Genomic DNA, 27,415 nt, shown 5'->3' with positions numbered 1-27,415 from the left:
TGGTTTAAGTTCCACTGGAAGAGCAAGAACAACAACAAAAAGTTAAGAGCAGTATGTTGGAGAAAAGCAACATAGAAGGGGTTGGAAGAGGATTCTATGGAGGAGATGAATGGGATCAGTCACAGAAATAGGAAGAAAGGCAAGAAAGAAGCCAAAGGAGAAGAGAGTATCAGCATTATTATGCAATACAGAGTGGCTTATTAAGATAAGGTGGAAGGGGAGTCGATTAGAATTGGCATTACAAAGTCATTGATAATTCTGGTCATTGCCCACTCAGAGAAGTGACAGATAGAAGACTTCCTATAGCAGATTAACTACTCTACTGCTGTGCCTTCCCTTCCTGTATTTTCATACAAGAGTATCTTGCCCAACAAGATTTATTTAATCTGGTGAAACCATTAATGAGATTTTTTTAATGGCAGCTACAAAACATTTATTAAATGTTCATTAATAGATGGGAGAAGGCAATGGCACCCTACTCCAGTACTTTTGCCTAGAAAATCCCATGGACGGAGGAGCCTGGTAGGCTGCAGTCCATGGGGTCGCTAGAGTCAGACACAACTGAGCGACTTCCCTTTCACTTTTCACTTTCATGCATTGGAGAAGGAAATGGCAAACCACTCCAGTGTTCTTGCCTGGAGAATCCCAGGGACGGGAAGCCTGGTGGGCTGCTGTCTATGGGGTCTTACAGAGTCAGACACGACTGAAGCGACTTAGCAGCAGCAGCAGCATTAATAGATGAAGACGCATCAACAGTAAGAAGCATTGTACTTAGTGTTAAGGTGATAAAAAGAAGATAGATTCCTATAATATGGGCTTAAATTCAATAATTCTGAGAAATAATATTGAAATTAGGCCATAGCCTTACATTGATTCCTATAATATGGGTTTAAATCCAATACTCCTGAGAATGATTTTAAAATAATCTAGCTTCACATTCCCTGAAAAAATCAATTGTGTACCCTGGGGCAGCTTAGTACTCACTTGCCGAGACATGTAAGCATGGAAGTTTGCAATAAGCCTATGTTCTATGTACAGCTCATATTCCACAAAGCAAACTTAATACACTCCAAAAGTAGCAGTCCCTTGCCTGTTTAGAGGATTAGATAGTCACTTGTGTACTTTTTCTATGCCAAACTGTATTTTACTCAGCACTGTTTATGACTAGAGGATGCACGTGTTTATGTTTGTGTGTCTACACTTCATCTATGCTCCATTTTGTTAAAAGATCAACTTTATTTGCTGAATAGATATAATTTTCACAGCATTGGGAAGTTTATAATATAAGGAACTGTTTAAATATAAAGCAAAAGAGTAAGTAATGCAGATTGGCCTTCCCATTATTATGGCCCAAATTGAGACCATCCTCATGAAATGAGTCATCATTTCAGTCATTCATTAATATATGCTGGTCTTTATGTTTTTATCTAGCTGGGTTCTCCAGAGCGGAGATGTTTTGTTTTGTTTTGTTTTGTTTTCCTAAGCCGTTGTTACCATTTATAAGATTGGCTAGTTAAGCACTGAGTTGGAAATTTCACAAAACTTCACTTACTAGAGTAGCTAACAGCTGCCTGATAATTTGCCAGCAGATGAGGGATGGCACAGAAGGGATTCATTACTTGATAATTTTCTGAGCTTAAAGAATCATCTGTTAACTGGGGCCTGCCGGAGACACTTATTGGCAAACCCACGTCCAAGGCTGTCGTTCTTAGGCAACAGTTGGCTGAGGCCAAACCCACGACCCTGAACACCGTCAGTCTTTCCTACCTATGTACTTAAAACCTAAAACGTTGTAAAAGTTCATGTGTTGTTTTGTTGCATGGAGAGTAGGTTCTGTTCTTCAGTGATGTACGTGTACAAGGGAAGAAGATTCCCTTGCCAATAGAGAATGTTTCCTCCCAGAGGAATCATCCCCATTCTTGGGAAAGGTCATCTTCCAGCATAATTTGACAATTTGTGTAAAATCTGAAAAAAAAAAAAAGTTCACAGTCACAGCATACTTGATGTTTGGGACGTGTTGAATCTTCGTACCAAAACATATCCCCATAGGAATGTTGCTTAGACTGAAACAACAACAACAACAACAAAAACACAAAAACAGCACTGAATAGTACCAGCCATTCTCGGGCTGGGATAGTTTGCTTTTCAGCCAGTTCTACTGGTTCCCTAAGAAATCAGTATATGTTCCAACTAATCCCAAGAGCACAGAAATAGCTTATGTCATTTAGCATCTTTTACTCATACCCTAAGGGTTTATTTTCCTAGTTTTTTACCATCCTTAATTCTATGTTATATAAAAGTTAGACTACCAACTTTTAGGGGTCTGTTTTAGACCTCCTTGATAGGAAATCTTTTTCATGACTCATTTGTGAGATGATAGTTTTATTCTGGTAGGGCAATCATTACCAATAAACTCTATTACAACAAAGGTATAGCTTTCTCCCAGTAAATGAAATCTGTACTAATGTATAAGAAGAGAAGAAGAATCCATACTAATGTACACACACACACACACGCACACGCACACACACATATGGATAATCATTTTTAAAAGTCATCTTTAAAGAAGACACTTTTGAATATAATTTTCTCCACCCTTGGTGGTATTCACTTTGAAAAGATCCCTAAGGCCTGTACCTGTCCCTACTCCTCTTCTCAGAACCCTACATATAATTGTCATTACTCTGGTGGAGTGAATAGGAAGCCATAGGACTGATAAAGTAGAAACTCTAAATTTGTGCTTTTGAGGACAAAAGCAATGCTTTAAGAGAAAGTAATGATCTCTTTAAACTCTTCAGAGTGTTCTGTGATTCATAAACTCTTATTTGCATAATTGGAAATGTCTAGAGTATGGTTTTCACATTAAAGCATATGGCAGTTGGGAGATGGAAGAGTGACTAAGGTCATGAGCTCTGTAGCCCAACTGCCTGAGTGTCAGTCCTATCTATACCACCTACCAACTTCACAACTTTGGCCAAACGACATAACTGCTGTGTTCATTGGTTTTCCATTGGGAAAATGAATTATAATAGTACTTAATTCATACTGTTGTTATAAAGTTTAAAACATGTAAAGTGCCCAGGCCACTGCTTGGCGCATAGTATGATATCAATTTTTCGTTACTATTGTAACTAAAATTAAACAATAAAGGTGAATATGGATTACCTTCATGGCAATCGAATTGACAGCAGAGGAGGTGGGGTCTCAAGCCATGTAGTCTGGCTCCAGAATTTGTGCTTTTATGTGTTAGGAATATACTGCCATCAAACTCACTGCCTTTGAAGCCTGAGATAGACTATTGTTTTAAAGAATTAATGTAAAACTCTTTAGGCATGCCCACATGCCAAGAACCAAGAACCAAATGCCGAGATCTCTGACAAGGGCTAAAAGTTCTATGTTATGTCCAAGATGGGCTGCTTAGGCTTAGAGCACACCAATAATATTGATAAATATGTCTTTTTTGTTTATTTTGATATTGAGCAACTGCTTTTCTCTCAGAAGTCAAAGACTTGACCAACAGAATCCATACTGTTCTTACGGCCACAGCTCAAATGAAGGAGCATGTGAAGGACCCCGAAATGCTAATTGATCTCCAGTATAGCTTAGCCAAGTCCTACAAAAGTATCTCAGATCTCAGAAAAACCTGGCTTGATAGCATGGCCAAGATTCATATAAAACATGGAGATTTTTCAGAGGTGACTACTTATGACTTTGTTTGAAACACAAGCCCTCCCAAACCCCTGGAGCACAATCTCACGGTTCCTTCCTTGTCTCCTTTTTCAGGCAGCAATGTGTTATGTCCACATAGCAGCTTTGGTTGCAGAGTTTGTTCATCAAAAAAGTGAGATATTTCTATTCTTAGGGATGGGGAGAACTTCAGTTAGCCCAAGGAGTTGTATCTTTGTAGCTTGCAGCTCTGAATGGGATATGATTGAGCTCTGAAAAATAAGCTCACCTTTCATCTCACTCACTGTTGAACAGAAGTTGTTCTAAAAGAAAACTGGATTGTTCATTTGCCTTCTGCTTTCATTAAGAGTACAAGAATAAGTTAAATAGTACAGGGCCAGGCGTGATGCTCAATGTTTGTTTTCCAAGACTGTCTCCCTGGAAGACTGCCACAGATTAAATTCTTCTCAGGGCTTATGGGAAGCTCTGGATAACATACATCACTTATTTTCCCCTGTCTGCCCCAACTTTACCAACAACTGTCCAGGAATTATATCTCTATAGTCATTTTCATATAACAGTATCTTGGTATTAACAGGGAGTTGAGAGGACTTCCCTGTACTCCCAGCTCATGTTCTATCCCTGGTCAGGGAATCAGATCCTGCATGCCGCAACTAAAGGTCTCACCTGCTACAACTAAGACCCAGTGCAGGCAAAGAAAGAAAGAAATAGATTTTTTTAAATGCTAAAAAGACAAAAAAGGGAGTTCACACATCAGGTAGATGGCCCTATAATATGTCATTTGTTTGTATACCCATCTCAAGAACAATTTGGCATCCATACATGGATGAAGTGCCTTTGTGGGAGCTGTGGGATCCAGCCCCACATACCAAGGGACCTGGGAGGAATTTTACCCACCCATGTATCAGGTAATGGGCAGACAGACCTGTGTTCTGTCTGTGGACCTTGCAGTGGCCTATGAGCTGGCTCCAGCCCCTGTCAACTGCAGTCTAGGATCCCCTGGAGAGCACTTGTTTTGGATAATCACCCACAGACAAGAAAGCCTTGGGGGAAGTCCAGAAGTCCAGTGGAGAAGTTCCAGCATGCTATTGGAGCAACAATTATACAAGTTTGAATGCACTGAAGAGGGTAAGAGGAATAGTTTGATTTATTCATGTCACCTTTTCCACAGGGTGGCACAGCTCAGTGCCAAGAGAGACTTTCTCACCCTTGATTTCTAATGCAGGGAAAAGTGAGAGTGTATGATGAGGTACTGTGTTTCCCAGCAGCACAGGATGCTCCCAAAGAGGCCCATTTCTCTCTTGCTCTATCCAGAGTAGTGAGTTGTGAGCTGAATGAGAGGCAGGAAGAGGCTGAGGGAGCAGCACATAGCATTCTGAGAGGGCATTACATGCAAGCAGACCCTACTAACCACATCATGGACTCCATGAAAAAGCCTGCCAACATATCCCTAGAGACATTTAGCGGGCACCCCCTGTGCTCCATGTGCCTCAACCACACTCTCCTGCATCCTGTAGGTGGATCTATGTGCTTGCTGCTGAAGGCAGTGAGAGCCAGCTCTGGCAGATGGATACTGAGCATGTGCAGAAAGCCAGCCAGAGTTTGTGGGCCAGGGAGAGACCACAAGTAGCACCACCCTTAGGAAATCAAATGGGAGGCTGTTAGCACCTGCCCTGATATGTTACATGATGGAGAAAAGACATATGTGCTCATGAATTCTGTCATATGTGGGAGCCAGAATCACAGAGCAGGTGTATCCATACAAGGTCTGTGAAAGCCTCAGAATCCCTAGCAGAACAGATGGAAAGTATTTCTCACCCAAAATCAGTAAAATTGGTTGAAGGTGGCTGCTATTTCAAATGTGAAGATAGCAATGCAAAATTTCACAGAACATGAAAAATGAAGGAACTATGACACTACCATAGGATCACAATAATTTTGTGCTATGAAAGACATGGAGATCTGCAATTTAGCCAATAAAGAATTCAAAATAGCTTTTCTAAGGAAGTTCAATGAGCTACAATAAAACAGAAATTTTAGTAAAATCAGGAAAATTATATGCAGACAAAATGAAGAGTAAACAGAGATGGAAATCTCAAAAAAAGAACCAAACATTTTCTGGTGCTTATGAATACAATGAATGAAGTGAAAACGGAAATAGAGTGTATTAAACACAGAATGGATCAAGCAGAAGAAATAGTCTGAATTAAATTTTGGTCAAAGGGTACACGTTTCTGTTTACAAGATGAATATGTTCTGGATATCTAATGTATGTAGTGATCGTAGTGAACAAAATTGTGTTATATACTTGAAAGTTACTCAGAAAGTAGATCTTAAATATTTTGAAATTATCGAGTCAGAGGAGAAAGAAGAAAAATGAAAAAGAGTGAAGAAAGCCTATATGATCTATGGGATGCTATCAGCAGAAACCTTAAACACTAATAGAAGGTAGAATGATATTTTTCAAGTTCTGAAAGAAAAAAATAACTGCCAACCAAGAATACTCCATCCAGCTCATCTGTCCTGGAAATGGACAGATGAGCACTTTCCCAGGCAAACACAAGTTGAGGGAGTCCATCACCACTAGACCTGTCTTCCAAGAAATGCTGAGAAAAGTTCTTCAACTTGAAATGAAAGGATGCTAATTAGTATTATGGAAACATGAAATGGAGCCACATGAATGGATGAAGAAGACAAGGCACATGTAGTCAATGGAAAGAAGGGAATCCTACCATTTGTGACAACACAGCTGGACCTTGAGGATATCATGCTAAGTGAAAGAAGTTCAAGAAAGACAAATACTGTATGATCTCACTGCTATGTGGACTCTTCAAAAGCCAAACTTGTAGCTGCAGAAAGTAGAATGGCGGTAGCCAGAGGGATGGCAAAAACAGGGTGATTTTGGTCAAAGGGTACACATTTCTACTTACAAGATGAATATGTTCTGGATATCTAATGTATATAGTGATTATGTGAAGAAGATTGTGTCATATACGTGAAAGTTGCTAGGAAAGTAGATCTTAAATATTTTCACTCTGTCCGAAATGGTAATTATGTGTGGTGATGAACTCTAATGTGGTGATCATTTTGCAATATATACATGTATCCAATCAACACATACACCTTAAACTTACACAGTATCAATTATGTCTCAATAGAGCTGGGGCTGGTTGCAGGGGTGGGAGGGGGCCACAAATGGAATCATGGTCTTAAAGGGCTCGGGATTCGGCCAGTGTAAAATCAGGAATCTGCCTGAAAGCTTCTCTTTCCAAAATTAGTATTGGTGCCTACTGTAACAACTACTTAAATAGTAAACAGTTGAGTTAGGAGAATAGATACACATACATGTACGGCCGAGCCCTTTGCTGTCCACCTCAAACTGTCATAGCATTGTTATTCAGCTCTACTCCCATAGAAAATAAAAGTTTTTTAAAAAATTGATTGACATTGGGCACTTCAAAGAAACCTCCCACTGTCTATCATAATTGCCAAATTATTAGGTTGGCCAAAAGCTTCATTTGAGTTTTTTGTAATATCATATGGAAAAGCCTGAAAGAACTTTTTGGCCAACCCAGTATTTCCTTGAAGGCAGTCACATGAGTAACGTTACTGCAAAATGAAACCATCTTGTGGGAGTCACATTACTGTGGTTTTGACTTCGAGAAAACTACCTTGTTTTATTTTTTAATTCCAGAATTTCTACAGTTAGCTATATTTTTTCCCAAAGAAAATGGCATGACTAAAATGATTCATTTTACTTGTATTTATTTATTTTTACTTGTATTTAAATTTAACACTTTCTGTTTGGGACTATATTTCTTTTCAACAATCATATGTTGGAAATTGATATCCTCTAGTATTTTCTTTTGAGTTCATATGTGGTTTTAAAATGGAGAAGTAGATTAATTATCAAAAGCAGGCCTCGTTTGAGGTTTTTTTTTTTTTTTTTCCTACATCACTGGTATGCCTTTGAAATTGCCATAGAAACAAATATTGAAATTGCACACCTACAGTTACAAATATACTAACAAATATGAGACCCCTAAACACAGTACCTAATAAAGTTTTAGGTGTGTCTTTCAGATATATCAGGTTAATATTATGTCATCGTTTCAGTTATTAGAAATTTGAAATGAGTTTTATGTCTACTACGTATAAACCTATACGTGTTAGATACGGAAAATAGTTAAATATAATAAAATATTTCCTCAGAATTTTTTCACAAGTGCAAAGACCTTACAACTAAGCAAAAGTCAAGAATTATTTATCTCCATTTTCAGTACTTAGGCTTTAAGAATTATAACTATAGGATTGGACAAAAGAGCAACTAAAATATATAAGTATTTCTGTGAGAGTTTTTGGACATTGGCTTGAGGCAGGCAGCCTGAACACCAAACAATGTTATGTATTTCAATAAGTGAAACAGTGCTTTTAAACTAATCATTTCAATATTTATTTCACAGCACTTTCAAGGTTTTTTTGTTGTTGTTGTTTGTTTGTTTATTTTAGAATTTCTCCTTCGTAGAAATCAAAGAGCCCTTCTCTGGGTAGGAAAAAATGATATTTTGCATTTTAACAAAAGGTAATGTTAAATTTAGGAGAAGTTTACATATTTATTTATAGGTGCAATCGAATTTTAAGCCTGGAAAATTCTACTGACTTAAACTAGAAAATCTTATTCTGAAATGGTGGCATTAGTAAAATCCTTAGAGTTTCCTTCCCTTAGCCTCAATCATTCTAGTGATCCAAAACACCTGATTTTGCTAATTTTAGTTTCCTTTACCTTAGGCTTTTTAGTTCCTCTTCATTTTCTGCCATAAGGGTGGTGTCATCTGCATATCTGAGGTTATTGATATTTCTCCCGGCAATCTTGATTCCAGCTTGTGCTTTCTTCCAGTCCAGCGTTTCTCATGATGCACTCTGCATATAAGTTAAATAAGCAGGGTGACAGTATACAGCCTTGATGTACTCCTTTTCCTATTTGGAACCAGTCTGCTGTTCCATGTCCAGTTCTAACTGTTGCTTCCTGACCTGCATACAGATTTCTCAAGAGGCAGGTCAGGAGGTCTGGTATGCCCATCTCTTTCAGAATTGTCCACAGTTGATTGTGATCCACACAATCAAAGGCTTTGGCATAGTCAATAAAGCAAAGATAGATGTTTTTTCTGGAACTCTCTTGCTTTTTCCATGATCCAGCGGATGTTGGCAATTTGATCTCTGGTTCCTCTGTCTTTTCTAAAACCAGCTTGAACATCAGGAAGTTCACGGTTTACGTATTGCTGAAGCCTGGCTTGGAGAATTTTGAGCATGACTTTACTAGCATGTGAGATGAGTGCAATTGTGCGGTAGTTTGAGCGTTCTTTGGCATTGCCTTTCTTTGGGATTGGAATGAAAACTGACCTTTTCCAGTCCTGTGGCCACTGCTGAGTTTTCCAAATTTGCTGGCATATTGAATGCAGCACTTTCACAGCATCATCTTTCAGGATTTGAAAGAGCTCAACTGGAATTCCATCACCTCCACTAGCTTTGTTCGTAGTGATGCTTTCTAAGGCCCACTTGACTTCACATTCCAGGATGTCTGGCTCTAGGTCAGTGATCACACCAAAGGATTATCTGGGTCATGAAGATTTTTTTGTACAGTTCTTCTGTGTATTCTTGCCACCTCTTCTTAATATCTTCTGTTTCTGTTAGGTCCATACCATTTCTGTCCTTTATCGAGCCCATCTTTGCATGAAATGTTCCCTTGGTATCTCTAATTTTCTTGAAGTGTTTTCTAGTCTTGCCCATTCTGTTGTTTTCCTCTATTTCTTTGCATTGCTCACTGAGGAAGGCTTTCTTATCTCTTCTTGCTATTCTTTGGAACTCTGCATTCAGATGCTTATATCTTTCCTTTTCTCCTTTGCTTTTCGCTTCTCTTCTTTTCACAGCTATTTGTAAGGCCTCCCCAGACAGCCATTTTGCTATAAGTAAAATGGTAAGTATACCAGTGATGAAAAATGGAGTGTAAAAACCTTCAGGCCAATGATGTGTTCTTATGAATGTGAGTTTGAAAGTTCTCATTTATTTCAGCTACAATATATTCATGTGGCTTTTAGAACTATGATTTAAAATCTATTTCAAATACATTATTTCTGATCACTTAGTAGATGTTCTCTAAATGCTGCAGTTGCTCATAATGCTTATAAACTATTCTATGTTTAACTTTATAATATTTTTTTTTGAAAGAGGATGGAAAGGAGTACATCTATCAAGGTCCAAAACTCAACCTTCAGAAAACTAAGATTGTGGCATCTAGTCCCATCACTTCACGGCAAATAGATGGGGAAACAGTGGCTGACTTTAGTTTTTGGGGCTCCAAAATCACTGCAGATGGTGACTGCAGCCATGGAATTAAAAGACGCTCCTTGGAATAAAAGTTAGGACCAACCTAGACAGCTTATTAAAAAGCCGAGACATTACTTTGCCAGCAAAGGTCCGTCTGGTCCTTTGGTTTTTCCAGTGGTCATGTATGGATGTGAGAGTTGGACTATAAAGAAAGCTGAGCACCAAAGAAATGATGCTTTTGAACTGTGGTGTTGGAGAAGACTCGAGAGTGCCTTGGACTGCAAAGAGATCCAACCAGTCCATCCTAAAGGAAATTAGTCCTGAGTCTTTATTGAAAGGACCGATGCTGAAGATGAAAGTTAAATACTTTGGCCACCTAATGCCAAGAACTGACTCATTTGCAAAGACCCTGATGGTGGGAAAGATTGAAGGTGGGTGGAGAAGGGGATGACAGAGGATGAGATGGTTGGATGGCATCACCAACTCGATGGACATGAGTTTGCGTAAACTCTGGGAGTTGGTGATGGACAGGGAGGCCTGCCGTGTTGCAGTTCATGGGGTTGCAAAGAGTCAGATGTGACTGAGCAACTGAACTGACTGACTGACTGAACTTACCTACTTGGTACCAGATGGCTCAAGTTAATATCATATTGTTTCATAATAATTTGTTCCTTCATTTTTACATTCAAATCTAAACAAAGTCATTATATCAATTATTTTGTGATTACTTTGGAAAGCTGACTTGGAGATGGGTTTTATTGTTTTCCTATAGTATTCCTATTTGTCCTTAAAAAGAATAAGGCTGCCAGCTATATCCGATTATATTTCTTTAATTACAAAGATTTGTTTTACTTGCAAATTTTGCTAGTTTTCTTCATGTAATTCTAGCCTAAACTAGATTTAAATGCCTTAGCTTTAAGATGTTATTATGTAGTGTGGTTTGCATTGTTTTTTCACATTATAATAACATACTCACATTTCGTGTGGTCTACTCTATTATGCATCGCCTTCTTTTTTGTGAATGTTGGTGTTGACTTCACATAAATTAACCAGTATAATGTATCAAATGAAAAGATATCTTAAAGCCTTCCATTCCAACCAAGCTTCGTCAAATCTGTAAAAGTGCGAGTTACTGCTGGGGTCTGTTTGTGCCTACTAGTAGTGGGGAAAAGGGTCTTATGCAATGTGAAGGAAAATGTCTTTAGCTGTGATTTCAAAAAATTTGTGGGTAAAGTACAAAATGAACTTCCTGTTCTTGAAGCAGGAAGTTGTCTTTTTTCCCCTTGTGTCTTCAGAGGAAAGTGAAAGAAAAGGGGATTTCACTAGTGCCTTACCTAGAGGTAGAATTTAAAATATTTTATATCACATATTTGTACTTGATTAACTTTTTAAAATTCTGAGAACAGTATATGTACACACATGCACACACACACCACTATTGTTATCTGTAAATAACACTGCCCATTTGAGTATTTGATGTTTTATAGTTTCTGGCTTACATTTCGTTCTTTAATCCATTTTGAGTTTATTTTTGTATTTGGTGTTAGGAAGTGTTCTAATTTCATTCTTTTGCATGTAGCTGTCCAGTTTTCCCAGCACCACTTATTGAATAGGCTGTCTTTTCTCCATTGTATATTCTTGCCTCCTTTGTCAAAGATAAGGTGCCCACAGATGCATGGGTTTTCTTTGAGGTTTTAGACTATGGGACACATTGAAATACCCACCACATTACCCTTTCAGGGATTTCTAAAGCCCCTTCTTTGTTCAAAATCTTCTGACAGGTTTTAATTGAGTATAGGATTCTCCCCAATTAAACTTTGTTTCATGGGCCTGCTCACCCAGAGCTTCAATTCCTTTCTGTGTTTGATCCAAAGAGCTCACAGTTGGCCTGAGTAAGAGGTCATTTGTCAAGTACATTCACTTAAAACATGTTCACCGTTAAGAATAATGCCAAGGTGAGGGCAGAGGGGAGCTTTATACACCCATAATTTCCATCTGGTTTCCCAAATAAAAATACAGTCAAGAAAAAATGCTTCCTGGGGAAAGGCTGCGTTGAGACCACTTGTCCTAGTATCCCACCCAGGCCTGGACTCCAACCATGTTGCCACTCCTCAGCCTTTCTTCTAATGACATTATGGAGATGTCACTGGTCCCTATTACATGCTACTCTTAAACTGCTTTGGGAGCTCTCCTTATTTGCTATACATACCATGAGATATCTTTCCTGCTCAGAACCAGAATGTTCAAAATCTAACATTTATTCTGGGGCGTCTATCAGTTCCTGTACTCACCGCAAATGGTACTAACAACCGAAGAATTGCAATTTCTACTTGGACTGTCAGCATTTTTCCCCCTTATTTAAAATAATAAGCTGCATACATGATAAAAAAAAAATCAAAATGCCTCTCTCTCATTCCTTACCTCTATGCCTCAATTCTTCTCTCTAGAAGCAACTACTGTTTGTCAGTTTCTTATATAAATTTCTACTTTATTCATGCACAAGCCTACACACACACACACACACACACACACAGATATATAAAATAGAAGCCATTAAGTATTTTTTCACTTAACAATATATTCTGAAGATTAGATCTATATTTTTTAAAAATCTGCATAGTATGCTATCATATGAATACACCTTATTTTATTTGTCTAACCTGTCTTCTGTTAATTGATTCTTAGATGGTTTTCTGTCTTTTGTGCAGACAGAACTTTTAATGTGTTTGCCCTGACTGCATGTGTTTTACCTGTGTTCCTGTTCACCTAAGAAGGGTGTAGTATCTCCTTCCCTAGTAATCACTATCTGAACTGAAATGAAATCCCATCTAGAAGCTATAATATTAAGAATCATAGCTAAAATTTATTGAGGACTTAGTATATGCCAGACACTATATTAAATATTAGCTCACATGGATTTATATTACTGTTATTATCCTCATGTTAGTAAAGAGAAAACTGTGGTTAAGTGATTTGATCACAATCAAGTCACTAGTAACAGGAGCGCTGGGATTCATGTGTATCTAAAATTCAAAATCTGTGCTCCTAGACTATACTGCCTCTCAAATATTAAGTCAGTTCAGTTCAGTTCAGTTGCTCAGTCATGTCCGACTCTTTGCGACACCATGAACTGCAGCATGCCAGGTCTCCCTGTCCATCAGCAACTCCCGGAGTTTACTAAAACTCATGTCCATTGAGTCAGTGATTCCATCCAACCATCTCATCCTCCGTTGTCCCCTTCTCCTCCTGCCTGCAATCTTTCCCAGCATCAGGGTCTTTTCAAATGAGTCAGTTCTTGGCATCAGGTGGCTCAAGTATTGGAGTTTCAGCTTCAGCATCAGTCCTTCCAATGAACACTCAGGACTGATCTCCTTTAGGATGGACTGGTTGGATCTCCTTGCTGTCCAAGGGACTCTCAAGAGTCTTCTCCAACACCACAGTTCAAAAGTATCAATTCTTCGGCACTCAGCTTTCTTGATAGTCCAACTCTCACATCCATACATGACTACTGGAAAAACCATAGTAGGACACTGGAAAATTAGAGAACTGCCGAAAAATGGTGATGATGGTATAAGCTCTTGAAATCAAAGCCATATGAAAAATAAAATAATAACAGTTACTTAGCTTTGTGAAGAGTGAATTAAGACAATTCGTGATGTATTTCTGTTGGCATTTTATCCTGTTTATTGACTGCATTTGGAACTAGGGTCATATGCTGTATGGTCTCAATAGTTCACCTTTTACAACATTTAAAATTTATACTTTTTCCTGTAGCAGTACTTCTCAAACCTTAATGTGCATATAGATCATCTGGGGAATTAAGATAAGTTCCAATGAAGTAGCCCTGGGGTGGAATTTGAGATTATACGTTTCAAACAAACTTTTGGCTCTTTCTGGTCTAAGGACCATACTTTGAGTAAGGAGGTCCAAGGGAACACCAAGAATCCCTTGTGCTCAGTGTGTTGTTTTTAAGATTTGCTGCTGTTATATGCCTTCATCTATTTATTCACCTGGAAAACTGAACAAAACATTCACTTTCCAAAATGTTAGGCTCCAGGCCTTAAACTATATTCCTTCACCTCTCCCTCCCTTTGACAGCCTTGTTTCAGCACTTCTGGCGAGCAGCTTTTAACTCATCATGGGCGGTCTGTGTTTTCTTTCTCCCCTTAGAATCTTAGAGTTGCAGGGAACATTGGAGATGATCAGTCTCCCACTTGGCAAAAACAACCTTTAGCCATAGTTGTATTTAAACTTTCCTTCTTGCATTTGATCTACATGATTTTCTATCCACTTGTCCTGGTTTTGCCTTCTAGAGGTACACAGAGCACATCCACTTCTACCTCCACACAGTACCCCTTCATACATGTCCCTTCTAAATGTTTCTCCAGACCAGCTAGCTCCACTTCATCATTTGTTGTTTCAAACCCTTTACATTCTCGGTTACAATCTTCCAGACATGCTCCATTGACCAGTCACCATTTTAAAATGTGGTGTGTACTTTATAGTTTGCCCAGTAGGGTGAATAGCTCCTGCCCTACCCCCACTCCATGCTCTGTATGGCCAAAGATCCCCATCACATGTTCAGTAGCTGAGTGGGTGGCAGGAAAAACTGTGTTCCTCACAGCTTCCTTTGGAAATTCCCCATAATAAATGTCTGCAGATTTGTCAAGCCTGCCCCGGGTTCCTGAGAAAGCTGCTTTTAAGCCTCACTGAGGGCTTGATTGCCTGTAGCTCCCAATTATGTAAATCAGCTAAATGCAGATGCTGCATCACCTACCTGGTGTCAAGCGAGTGTCAAGCGAGCCTTTCTTCACAGTCACTCATGCTTATGCTCACTCCACAACATTCAACACTGATATGTGGAAATATTTCACTTACCTGTTCTTTCTTTTGCAGCTCAAGTTCATGTAGGGCCTCTGGTCACAGCTCTCCTTCTAGTACTGCCTTTGGTTCAAGGAGGAGAATGGAACCATGTTCAGACCACACGAGTTGCAGCTTTTACCAGCCACCTAGAGTTGTATCACTTTGCCAGAGGTCATAGTTATAACAGTATACTCAGATCCATTTTTAAAAGAGAAGTCATCTAAATACCAGTACTGATACCTGATTTAGACTTTCGCAGTGAGCTTTGTTTAAAATTGGGGTACCCTTTCATTCTGATAATTCTGATTTCTTATCCTAGTGTACAAATTTGTTTAAGTGACAGAGATATCACATTGTGTTACAGGCATCCAGGGATGAGTTTGCATGTGGCTTCACTTCACCTACAAATAGAGGGAGTCTGAGCACTGACAAAGACACTGGTAATTAAGTCCTTCCTTTAAAGATTATACATGGTATGGCTATCTAGAAATGTACCCTATACTTTTCTATATTTTTTGAAATATTTCGTGATAAAACTATATATAGCATGATCTCTACCAAAGTTTAATTAAAATCTGACTCACAATTTGTGCCATGTTTCTTTGCTTAGGTTTCCTTGTTTCAGGTTATAGAAAAAAGTAGCTTAGTATACTAAGAAAATGGAGGATAATGAGAAAAACACTAGTTTCCAATCCTCTTATCTGTCTCCAGTCTTGGACAAGAGACTTCCCTTTTCTGGGCCAAAGTTTCCTTAACTATAAAATTGTCTCATTGTTTGCCTTTATGTTATGACTTCCAAGGAATTTCTTGTAGTTTCATAATGTTAAGTGTTTCGAGGTAAAACAACTTGCTTACACTTTATTTGGCTTCCTATGGTGTTTTAATATAGTATATAAAATTCACATTTTAGATGCCCAAGATCTATTTCTTAAAATATGAAATAGATATTTGGTAAAAGAAATAGGTATTTGGTAAAATTAACCAAAATTACCAAAATTAACCCAGTGCTGAGCCACTTCAGTCATGTCCAATTCTCTGTGAGCCTATGGACTGTAGCCTGCCAGGCTCCTCTGTCCTCCTCCCTCCAGTCAAGAATACTGGAGTGGGCTGCCATGCCCTGTTCCTGGAGATCTTCCCAACCCAGGGATCCAACTTGCATCTCTTATGCCTCCTGCATTGGCAGGCAGGTTTTTAACACTAGCACCACCTGGGAAGCCCAATTAACCCAGTACTTAGTTTTCAAACTATTTTTGACAGTTCCTCCTGTTGCTAACAAGGACTTGGCTTTTTCCAGCTTATGGGTCTTTTCAAAACGGACATGGAATTAAGAGGGAAGATTCAAGAGGTTCCCTCATCCCAGAAGGAGCAACCGGATTTCCAGATCAGGGCAGCACTGGTGAAAATGTAAGACCCTAAAATATATAGGTTAACCCTGGTGATGTTTTAACTATGACAGTCTTTCTTTTTATGTACATAAGGAGCTCTCTACTCTCCTGTAGTCTATACTATATCTATAAAAAGTATCCCATAATGTAGGAGTTCCTTCCTATCCTGGTAGCTGCTACTTGGATATCTTAAAAACTGTTTACAGAGGATAAGGTATTCATCTTTCAGAGTTCTAGCTTTGAATCTGTAAACCTGTTCTAGAGAGGGAAGGTTCAAATTTAAAATGCCTAATATACCCTTATCACTTAAATCACTCCCTGGCAGGATTAATTCAGCTTTTTATTCTTTTCTAAGAATAATGACCTTAACTTGGGATGAAAAAAAATTAGGTCCCCAGATTGATAATCTCAACATCCCAGAATCACTTAATCAGAATATACTAACTTTTCCATGAGATTGTTTCAAGCCTAACGTTAAAGTTTGGGATATGTCAGCTTGAGATAGAGAAACCTCATTTTAGACCAGTAAAGCCTTGTCATGCTGCTACATGAAATCATAGAACCATATAAAATTAGTTAGAAGGGTCCATAAAAATAATAAATTCCAACTCTGAATTTACAAATGAAAACTGGGATTGTGACTTAGGGCAGCCAGACAACTATGGCAGGGCCAGACCTAAACCCAAGTTTTCTAATTTCAGCACTTCTCCTAGATCATGGTGTTCTCACTGTGTATCAGAATCATCTGGGCGACTTTATAAAAAATCACGTGTACACCTGTGGAAGATTCATGTTGATGTATGGCAAAACCCATACAATATTGTAAAGTAATTAGCCTCTAATTAAAATAAATAAATTTAAATTAAAAAAATAAATGAATGAAATTCCCAAAAAAATAATACAAATAGAGAGCTGAGCTTCATCCTGTTTCTGTCGGTCTGGGGGCCTGCTCATTTGTATTTCTAAGTTCCCAGGTGATGCTGACGCTGCTGGTTGGGAACCATCCACTTGAGAACCACTCTATATAGACTACCTTGAGTCTTTGCCCATGGTTGTTGTTCATTCGCTAAGTTATATCCAACGCTTTGCTACCCCATGGGCTTTATTTAATCATAAAGTTCTTAGTCCACACCATGTAGAAATAAGACAACAGATACTGTCATGGGTAAGGCACACAAAGGACAAAGAGGTTAATGACTTGCCAGTAGTCACACAGCTAGCAAGCATTCCGAACCTAGATGTTTTGTCCCAAGTAAAAGTTTTTAGTAACTCCTACATTGGAAGTCTATAGCCTCAGCCCAGGTTAGCTCAGCTGAAAGCACTGGTTTCTAACAAGGGTAAATTCTTTAGGACACTGTTATTACTGTATTCATATAAATCCCCGAATAAGTCAGATCTTGTCATGCTTAACTGATATTTAAACAAAAGTCACTAAATAATAGGAACATCACTACTTTGTAGAGGCTCCAATTTTGAAGTATTACTGGGTCCTTCTTAGTAAAATTATCTTGTAATATTATTAAGCTTCCTTTTAAGATGGATTTTTCTGAACTATCATTTAGAAGTTGAATTTTAATAAACTCTTAATGAGAGATTCAAGTTAAAAAGTTTAAAATGTAAGTTTCTCCTTGACATAAAGGCTATTTTTCCTAGAATACCCACATATGATTTAAACGTTACCTTACTAAAACACAGGACTTAGGGAATGAAACATACACCGTATATTCATGGCCATATCTTGATGAAGACTGCAAGATAATTTCCAGTGATATTACTAGGTGCAGTAGCAACAAAGATTCAGCCCATTTACCTTCCAAATGTGGTTATCTGTGACGTGCTTAGAAGTTTCCCAAACAGGACTAAAATGTTATTGAGTTAAAGGCTATGGGAAGCTAAAATACCAGCATTGTTTCACAAAAGCCTTATCTTTGTATTACAGACTCGGCAGAGTTCTACAAGGAGTAGTGTATCCCAGTATAACCGATTGGATCAATATGAAATCAGAAGCCTCTTGATGTGCTATTTGTATATAGTAAAAATGATTTCTGAAGGTGAGTTACCAGCATATTAATCATAGACTGCACTCCACCGTCACAGGTTCACAAGTTCATGTAACAAATATTTGACCATCATCTGCATGTAGGACACAGGCACATTACAAACAGAACTTTGAAGACTTTGACCTTAGAATGTTCCTATATTTTAACATATAATAGCCAGGACATGGAAGCAACCTAGATGTCCATCAGCAGATGAATGGATAAGAAAGGTATGGTACATATACACAATGGAGTATTACTCAGCCATTAAAAAGAATACATTTGAATCAGTTCTAATGAGGTGGATGAAACTGGAGCCTATTATACAGAGTGAAGTAAGCCAGAAAGAAAAACACCAATACAGTATACTAACGCATATATATGGAATTTAGAAAGATGGTAACAGTAACCCTGTGTATGAGACAGCAAAAGAGACACTGATGTATAAAACAGTCTTATGGACTCTGTTGGAGAGGGAAAGGGTGGGAAGATTTGGGAGAATGGCATTGAAACATGTATAATATCATGTATGAAACGAATTGCCAGTCCAGGTTCGATGCACAATACTGGATGCTTGGGGCTGGTGCACTGGGATGACCCAGAGGGATGGTATGGGGAGGGAGGAGGGAGGAGGGTTCAGGATGGGGAACACATGTATACCTGTGGTGGATTTATTTCAATATTTGGCAAAACTAATACAATATTTTAAAGTTTAAAAATAAAATTAAAAAAAAAAAGAATAGATTCATTTCCATCATACAGGTTTGATTCTTTGAAATAATTATTTTTCTTTAAAATTAATTTCTAAAGCTTCCCTTGTGTCTCAGTCAATAAAGAATATGCCTGTAGTGTAAGAGACCGGGTTCGATCCCTGGGTTGGAAAGATCCCCTGGAGAAGGAAATGGCAACCCACTCCAGTATCCTTGCCTGGAAAATCTCATGGACAGAGGAGCCTGGTGGGCTGCAGTCCATGGGGTGGCAAAGAGTTGGGCACGACTGAGTGACTAACATTTACTTACTAAAGTGAGGCAATAGTTTTAGAAGTGCTAGAGTATTTTTTTCATGCACAGCATAGAATGTATTAAATGACCAATGTAAACAGAAGAAAATAACAATAATCAAAAGTCATATTTAACACTGTAGCTTTTATTTGACCCAGGATTTACAAAATCAAACGCAAGGAAAAAGACAGGAAGGGTTCTCTGAGGGTAAGGAATGCTGTCATTATCTTCACAGGAACATTATACAGATTTGTATGGTGTCAGGTTCTTTTCCAGGCTGTTCTCTTTACCTTGATGTATAATTTTATTATTTATAATTTACCATTTCCTCTTTACCATATATAATAGAATATAAGCAAAGGATTTTCATAAACTGCATGTCCTTTGGAAGTAAAATCAGAAGGTTTTATCTCATTCCAAGTACCACATTTGTTTACACAATTCCTTCCTCTTTCTTCCTTTTCTACTTTTGCTCAAAAGGAAAAAAAATCATAAAACCACCCCAAAGACCCCCCAAAACAAAACAAACAAAAAACCTAGGGATTTCCCTGTAGCTAAGACGCTGCACTGCAAATGCAGGGGTCCCAGTCAATTTCTGGACAGGGAAGTAGATCCCACATACGACACCTAAGACCCTGTGTGGCCAAATAAATGTTCTTAAAAAAAAGGCAAGCAGACGTGAAGTACATAAAAGCACCCGGGTTTTGACCATCATAATAGAGTAGTTAAATTTTAACTTATTTTCTATTTCATTTTTAGTAAATATTAAACATTTTTTGTAATAATGCAGAATATAAAAACATAAGTTGATAGTTAACTTGCCAGAGAGATTGAAAAACATCAAAAGTTAGATATTAATACTTAATTCTAAAGTACATTAATAAAACAGTTTTAAGTAACTAGAATCTTCAAGCACTTAGAATGTATGATTTACAGTAAAAGTCAAATCATCATATAGTAAATTTTACTTATTTTCTATTTTTTTAGTAAATATTATCTTAAACATTTTTGTAATAATACAGAATATAAAAACATAAAATGAGTTGATAGTTAACTTGCTAGAGAGATTGAAACACATCAGAGCTAGATATGACTAGTTAATTCTAAAATACATTAACAAAAGTTTTAAATAAGTAGAATCTTCAAGTACTAACAATGTATGATTTAGAATAAAAGTCAAATCATAATACAGTAAATTTTACCTATTTTCTATGTTTTGTTCTTAGTATTGAACTTTTTTTGTAAAAATGCAGGATATAAAAACATAAAATGAGTTGATAGTTAACTTGCTAGAGAGATTGAAAAACATCAAAAGCTAGATATGAAGAGTTAATTCTAAAGTACATTAATAAAACAGTTTTAAAAAACTAGAATCTTCAACTACTTAGAATGTATGATTTAGAGTAAAAGTCAAAGATTATTGAGACTATGTTATAAGCTTCCATGTTTTGGGAAAGAAATATGTAAAGGCCAATAATTTTCAACCCTGGTGGTATTTCATTCCAAGAAATAATGGATCAAATTAACAATCATAGCCACAGCTTATTGTTTTTGTCTCCCCACAAGCTAAAAAGTGGGGGAATGTAGAAAGTGACTGCTCTTATGTATGGGCTTTTTTAAAGGGTGATGAAGATATTCTAAAACTGCGGTGATGGTTTTACAAGTTTTTAAATATACCATAAACTACTGTATTGTGCTCTCTTTAAAAGAATGAGTTTAATGGCACATGAATTCACTCAATAACTTGGTTTCTCTAGAGGTTCAAGGATAGAAGGGCAAAGAAAAACTGTAAAGAAAAAAGGAGTTGAATACCACCAGAGCCCAGGGAAAATGAGGGTGGTAGGGGAGGAGAGAAGGAAGGAGGAGAGGGACATGCATTGCTGAGTAGTTCTCCCCTCCTCCACTCCAGTACACATGTGCACACTTGCATACGTATGCAAGCGCATGTGCACGTGTGCACACACACTGACAACCCGTGACAAGCCACTGGCTGCTTTATGTTATGCGTAAAACCATAACTGCTTTGTTTCCTGAGGTCTCGTCTTGTAAATGCTGACCTTGCTTGCTAAATAGTTGGTCTTTGTTAATGAGGCTTTTCCTTGTTCTGCTCTCGCTTTTTGATTTTTAAAAGCAAATTTTCATAACTAGTATACAGTCTGTGTCACATCTTCTCTTTTGTAATGTAAATCATGCTGTATAGTATCTGTAAAGTCATACTCATTTTATTCTGAAAAATATCTGCTTCTGAATCTTTCTCAGTGTAAGTATTGTAGTTACCTTGTCAAGTCCAGTAAGTATTTTACTGTATATGTATTTCAGGGTTGAACTCTTACAGTCCAGGCCTTTTAGGTGTTCTCTTGGCTTTCTTTTTCTTAAGCCTTCTTATTGACTCATAAGGGCTTCCCAGATGAATCTTTCTCAGTGTAAGTATTGTAGTTACCTTGTCAAGTCCAGTAAGTATTTCACTTTATATGTATTTCAGGGTTGAACTCTTACAGTCCAGGCCTTTTAGGTGTTGTCTTGGCTTTCTTTTTTTTAAGCATTCTTATTGACTCATCAGGGCTCCCCAGGTGGCACCAGTAATAAAGAACTCACCTGCCAATGCAAGAGTCTAAGAGACTCGATGGATGGGAAGATCCCCAGGAGGAGGGCATGACAACCCACTGCCATATTCTTCTAGAGAATCCCACGGACAGAGGAGCCTGGCAGGCTACAGTCCACAGTGTTGCAAAAACTACGACACAACTAAACCAACTCAGCATGGCACACACGGACTCACAGACACTAGCAGCTTCATTTCAACAAAAAGATGATCATCTCTACACTTTTATATAGAAGTAGAGGGATTCTGAAAACTAAGTCTCTCTCTTTGTAGCTGAATTGTATTAACTGGCAATAAGTCACTGTTTCAAAGTCTTAGTCATTTGCCCAACTTTTTGCCTGTATATTATATTCTGGGAAGTAGAATCAAAGTCAGGAATTATCAGTTACATAGTCTGAATACAAATGTTAAAGTCTGAATTGATAGGAAGACTGTCCTCTTGGAAAAGAAAAGCAGTCTCCTTAAGAGAGAGATGGAGTGATAGCTACTTCCCCCCTTTTCCTAACTGTATCTTCACTTTTCTCTTTATTGAAGACCCCGAAGTGCAAGCCTGAGACTCATCTTGTGGCTTATCAGCATCATGGGCTGCACCTGGAGCTCCATTCGTATCCTTCCTTGCTGTGGACTGTTCACTGCAAGGTGTCTGGCTACTGCTCTCTCTCATTGAAACGTGAAAAACACCAGATGATGGTCTTTGCACAGTAGAGCTTGAAGTATAGTCTAAAGGAAATAGATGTAAAGTGGTGTTTTCATCTCTCCGTGTAAAAGGAGAAAATATGCTTTTGCTGTAGTCAATCATACTTTCCTCTGAAGTTTCAGATAATATTTCAGTAGTTAGGTCTTCTTCTGGAGAAATACTGGAAAGGCTCCAAGGGAAATCAGTCTCAGTTCCAGGGTTTGGTGTGGAGATCCTCTGTGGGGAGGTCCTCTGTGTGAAAATGGATTTGCTTTGTGGACGGCCAAGCCTGGCATCAGGAAGGCTGGAGTCATCTTGAAATCCATACACTGTCTGAGGGCCGAGTGTAGACGCTGAAGGAACAGTGCTAGATGACTTCTGACTGCCACTGCTTATTGTGATAGTCTTAGTGCTGTTAGAGGAAATCTTCTCCTGAGGGCTCTCTGGCACCTCAAAGACGTCCTGACTGTACAATGGAACCTGAAGCTCGGAACTGTGTGGCTGTTTCTTTTTCCCTCTAGCTTTCATCTGTTTGGTTTTTGTTTGTGTTTTCATTTTGAGAGCCACATGCCTCTCAGGTCCAGGCAGAGGGTCCCTGATCGAAATAACTGACTCGCTCTTTTGAGACCCAGGGACGGAGTCATCGTCACTATCAGAAGAAGAACGGCGAGACTGTGGCTGTTTCCTCTTGAGCCTAGCCAAAAGTTGCTTGTTTTCTTCTCTTAATTTATTCCTTTCTGCTGTGAGCTCACCAATAAACTTCAGATTTTGTTGTTGGATATCATAAAATTCTTGCTGTAGTGTATTTCTGTATGTTTCATTTACTGTACAGCGATCACATACTTTCGCATTTAACTGACCTCGCAAGTCATGGATAGTGTCATTCAGGACTCTCTTTTGCTCCATCAACTCTTTAATTCTGGGTATGGAGCCTGTCCTCCTCCCGTCTGACAATCGCTCTTTCCTCAAACTGGTTATCTTCCCCTGAAGTCGGCGTAGCTCTCTGTCATGGAGCTCTTTTAGTGTTAGCCAGGTTTTTTTAAAATCTTCAGAAGACACATCACAGAGGCTAACCCTCTGCATTGTATCTTCTTCAGAAGAGCTCTGCCCACGTTCCCTGTCTTCTTGACCCACGTCCCCTGCCTCCATCTTGATTCTCTGACTGGGATTGTCCAATAGTGGAGACAGGCACCACCAAAAAATGGCGGAAGGGCCGTCAACTAGAACTGGGCCGCTGATGGATGGAGAGTTTCACCGCTTTTAAAGACCTGTGAAGTGGTCTCAGGGCACTGGGTGGGCGAGAGGATGGATCACAGATGGCTCAGGGGTGGACAGCAGGACGTAGGTGGGGGGCTGGAATGACATACCAGCCTCCTTTGCCTAGAACAGCGAAGGCACAAGGCAGGGAAGATGGCGCCTTCAAGCCACCCTGTGCCTGACTGGAGACTAGAGAGACCGGAAACGCAGTGACTTCTGGGAAAGCCCCGCTGAGCTGAAGTGCATCCCAAAATGGGGGGGGGGGGGCGGGTCGGAACTTACCCCTTGCTTTATTTTTGAAACAAATTAATTTGACCCGATTTTAGCATCTTTATTCCTGACAGTCAATATTTTATAATCATTGAAAACCACAAATACCCAAGTTGGACATAAAGTCAAAAGCCAGGCACTCGTTCCTCCCTGTCACCCCTCCGTTTAGGCAACATTGCTTAGTGGTCCATTCCTAGATTCGGAGGCTATCTGGAGACTGGCAATTCTGTAACTGATTACTGTTGCGATCCATGCTAGAGCTTTGCTGACACCACAAAGCTCTAGCATGGATCGCAACAGTAATCAGTTACAGAATTGCCATGCTAGAGCTTTGCTGGTGGCTCAGTAGGTAATGCGGAGAAGGCAATGGCACCCCACTCCAGTACTTTTGCCTAGAAAATCCCATGGACAGAGGAGCCTGGTACGCTGCAGTCCATGGGGTCGCTAGAGTCGGACACGACTGAGCGACTTCACTTTCACTTTTCACCTTCATGCATTGGAGAAGGAAATGGCAACCCACTCCAGTGTTCTTGCCTGGAGAATCCCAGGGACGGGAAGCCTGGTGGGCTGCCATCTATGGGTTGCACAGAGTCGGACACGACTGAAGCAACTTAGCAGCAGCAGCAGTAGGTAACGAGTCTGCCGGCAATGCGGGAGAGCCAGGTTCAAACTCTGGATTGGGAAGATCCCCTGGAGAAGGAAATGGCAACCCACTCCAGTATTCCTGCCTGGAGAATTCCATGGACAGAAGAGCCCAATGAGGCTACTGTCCATGTGGTCACAAAGAGTCGGACATGACTGAGTAACACTTTCACTAGGTTTTTAAAATTTAGACGTGAAACTGCTGACACCATTAGCTATATCTGAATAGGTTACAAAACGGAATGGAAGGTTAAGTGGGGGTAATATTTTTCTTTTAAAAAAGTTTCAGTGAGTGTGTTGGAAGTTAAAAAAAAGAACTACTCAAAAGAGAAGTATATGTGATAGGTTTAGGGGCTTTTATATCTAAAATAGTTGTTCCACGAATCTGTGTGGTATGTATGTATATTGCTAGAACTTCAGGGTTAATAACCAAAGAGAAAGAGGAAAATAAGTTATCACTTTTCCTCTCAAGTTCTCCAACTTTGTGGTTTTCCGAGTCCTTTGACTAGCAGGCAAAGGTGCTTGACCCTGCCTTCGGAACAATGCACATAAATGCACCATCTTGCATAAAATTTTAAGAAAAACCCCAGGTCTACTTCGCTTCCTGTCTTCAGGGATGATAAGCCATCAAAAAGAACATTTATAAAGTAAATGAAAATAATTGTTAAAGTTGAAAATAATTACAGATTTAGCAGTATATTTGGAATTAATTCAATCGAGTGTAGTGTGGGTATTGGGCAGTGAGATGAGATAGGAGGGCAGGATTCAGATGAGACAGAACTGGTTATGAGTTGATGGTTATTGAAACTAAAGTTATTGGTACTTTGGAATTCACTGTGCTATTAATATTTGCTGTTATGGTCTCTGCTATTTCAAGCTGTAACACTTTATTCCATTTTCAGATACACTCTTAACTTACTGGAACAAGGTATCTCCCCAGGAGCTCATAAACATTCTCATACTTCTAGAGTAAGTTGTCTTATTTTCATAAAATTTCCTCTTATTTTTGGGAGCTTAATGTGTATAGTTAATGAACTATTACTCCTTTTTTGTTTTCATCAGCATATTTGTACATAATGTAGGGAATGTTAAACTATTTTCATAGTTTATAGGTTGACATATAGCTTCTTCACACATAGAAGCAAAACATGTGAACGAAATACTTGTGGTATTATAGAAAACTCTAGCTAATAATAGCCCATCTTTGCAGACCGTCAGGAATCTTTGTGTGATCTGGAAAACTGGAAGTGGCACCAGCTGTCCTAATCATTCATTTAGAGCAGATGCTGGCTTAATGGAGCCCCTTAAATGTTGGAGTTTAGAATGTGTATCCTTAGATAGAGCCAAGTAATTCTACCCACTTCAGAAATGTGTTTGTGTGTACATGTATATATATTCCAAGGTACTTGAGTTTTTCCTAAGTAGAGGAGGGAAGTTGTCCTGTATTGTTTGCTGAGCTATTTTGTTGAAAGGTAAAAGAGAAATTAGAGTGATGTGTAATTTCTAAATACATTTTAAAATAAATAGTACACATAACATATATGATAGTGTATGTGCATGTCCAGCAAAACATTTGGAGAAAATATTTGCAAACAAAGCAGGATTAAAAAAAAACACTCTAAAAATGAAATATTCACTAATGAAAATAGATGATGTTGTTGGGGATTTACTGTAAAATTATGGACGAGGTAGTAAGTGTGGAGGGAGGGGGGAGGACCTGTTTGGGGTAGAAGTTAAACAAGAGTGGCCATGAGTTGATAATTGTTGAAGCTGGTGGGTGCTGGGTATGTGGGGTTTAGTTTGTTGTCCTCTCTACTTTTGTATGTTTGGGATTTTCTATACTAGAAAGTGGTTTAATGCCATTATAAGAAATATAGCAATTGCCACAATTTTTAGGGCTTAAGAACCTTTTTAGGCGTTAATGACTATATTAGAGACCTTTGCTATGACACACACTATAAAGCTCGAAGGATGATTTGCATTGATACGTTTTTAAAAAATATGTCATTAGAATTGTATATGAAGACCTGAGACTTTTTGGTGCTGAAGTAACTGCAGCAAATAAATGTAGAGTGATATAATATGGTTGTATATTTATTAGTGTATACCAAAACATATTCTTGCAATATGATTTTAAATAGGCCATTCTTTGTAACACATGAATTTTCAAATATTATTTGTTAAAATGCAAAGTATGGTAATATGGTACTAGCATGCTGCTGTTTTTCTTTCTAGAGTATGTTTGTTCACTTTAGATACATGGGGAAAAGACACATAGCAAGGTAATTCCCATTGCAGTGCAATTCCCTCTTTGTTTCTTCTCTTCCAACAGAGGGCAGTCTTAATCATGTCATGCAAAACCTAGATGCTTCCTTTTGAGTTAGCCTTAAGATACCCATGATTTAGTATACTGTATTGGTGTTTTTCTTTCTGGCTTACTTCACTCTATATAATAGGCTCCAGTTTCATCCACCTCATTAGAATTGATTCAAATGTATTCTTTTTAATGGCTGAGTAATACTCCATTGTGTATATGTACCACATCTTTCTTATCCATTCATCTGCTGATGGGCATCTAGTTGAAACATGTATAATATCATGTATGAAATGAGTCGCTAGTCCAGGTTCGATGCACGATACTGGATGCTTGGGGCTGGTGCACTGGGACG

At 38.6% G+C, this 27,415-nt stretch overlaps 1 protein-coding gene across 1 annotated transcript in view; it reads left to right on the top strand.

Moving 5' to 3' along the window:
* The window catches only part of LOC129639495 (collagen alpha-1(I) chain-like), a 102,447-nt gene that overhangs the window by 32,803 nt on the left and 42,229 nt on the right, over positions 1 to 27,415 (top strand). The window contains exons 3-6 of the mRNA XM_055564648.1: positions 15,239 to 15,314; positions 16,169 to 16,278; positions 18,199 to 18,310; positions 25,649 to 25,715. Of these exons, the coding sequence (XP_055420623.1) occupies positions 15,239 to 15,314; positions 16,169 to 16,278; positions 18,199 to 18,310; positions 25,649 to 25,715 (365 nt within the window). The remainder of the gene's footprint in view (positions 1 to 15,238; positions 15,315 to 16,168; positions 16,279 to 18,198; positions 18,311 to 25,648; positions 25,716 to 27,415) is intronic.

Source organism: Bubalus kerabau, chromosome X (assembly GCF_029407905.1).
Source record: "Bubalus kerabau isolate K-KA32 ecotype Philippines breed swamp buffalo chromosome X, PCC_UOA_SB_1v2, whole genome shotgun sequence".
Taxonomy (NCBI): Eukaryota; Metazoa; Chordata; class Mammalia; order Artiodactyla; family Bovidae; genus Bubalus; species Bubalus kerabau.
Note: the sequence above shows the minus strand (reverse complement) of the source record. Positions and strands in the feature narration are given on the sequence as shown.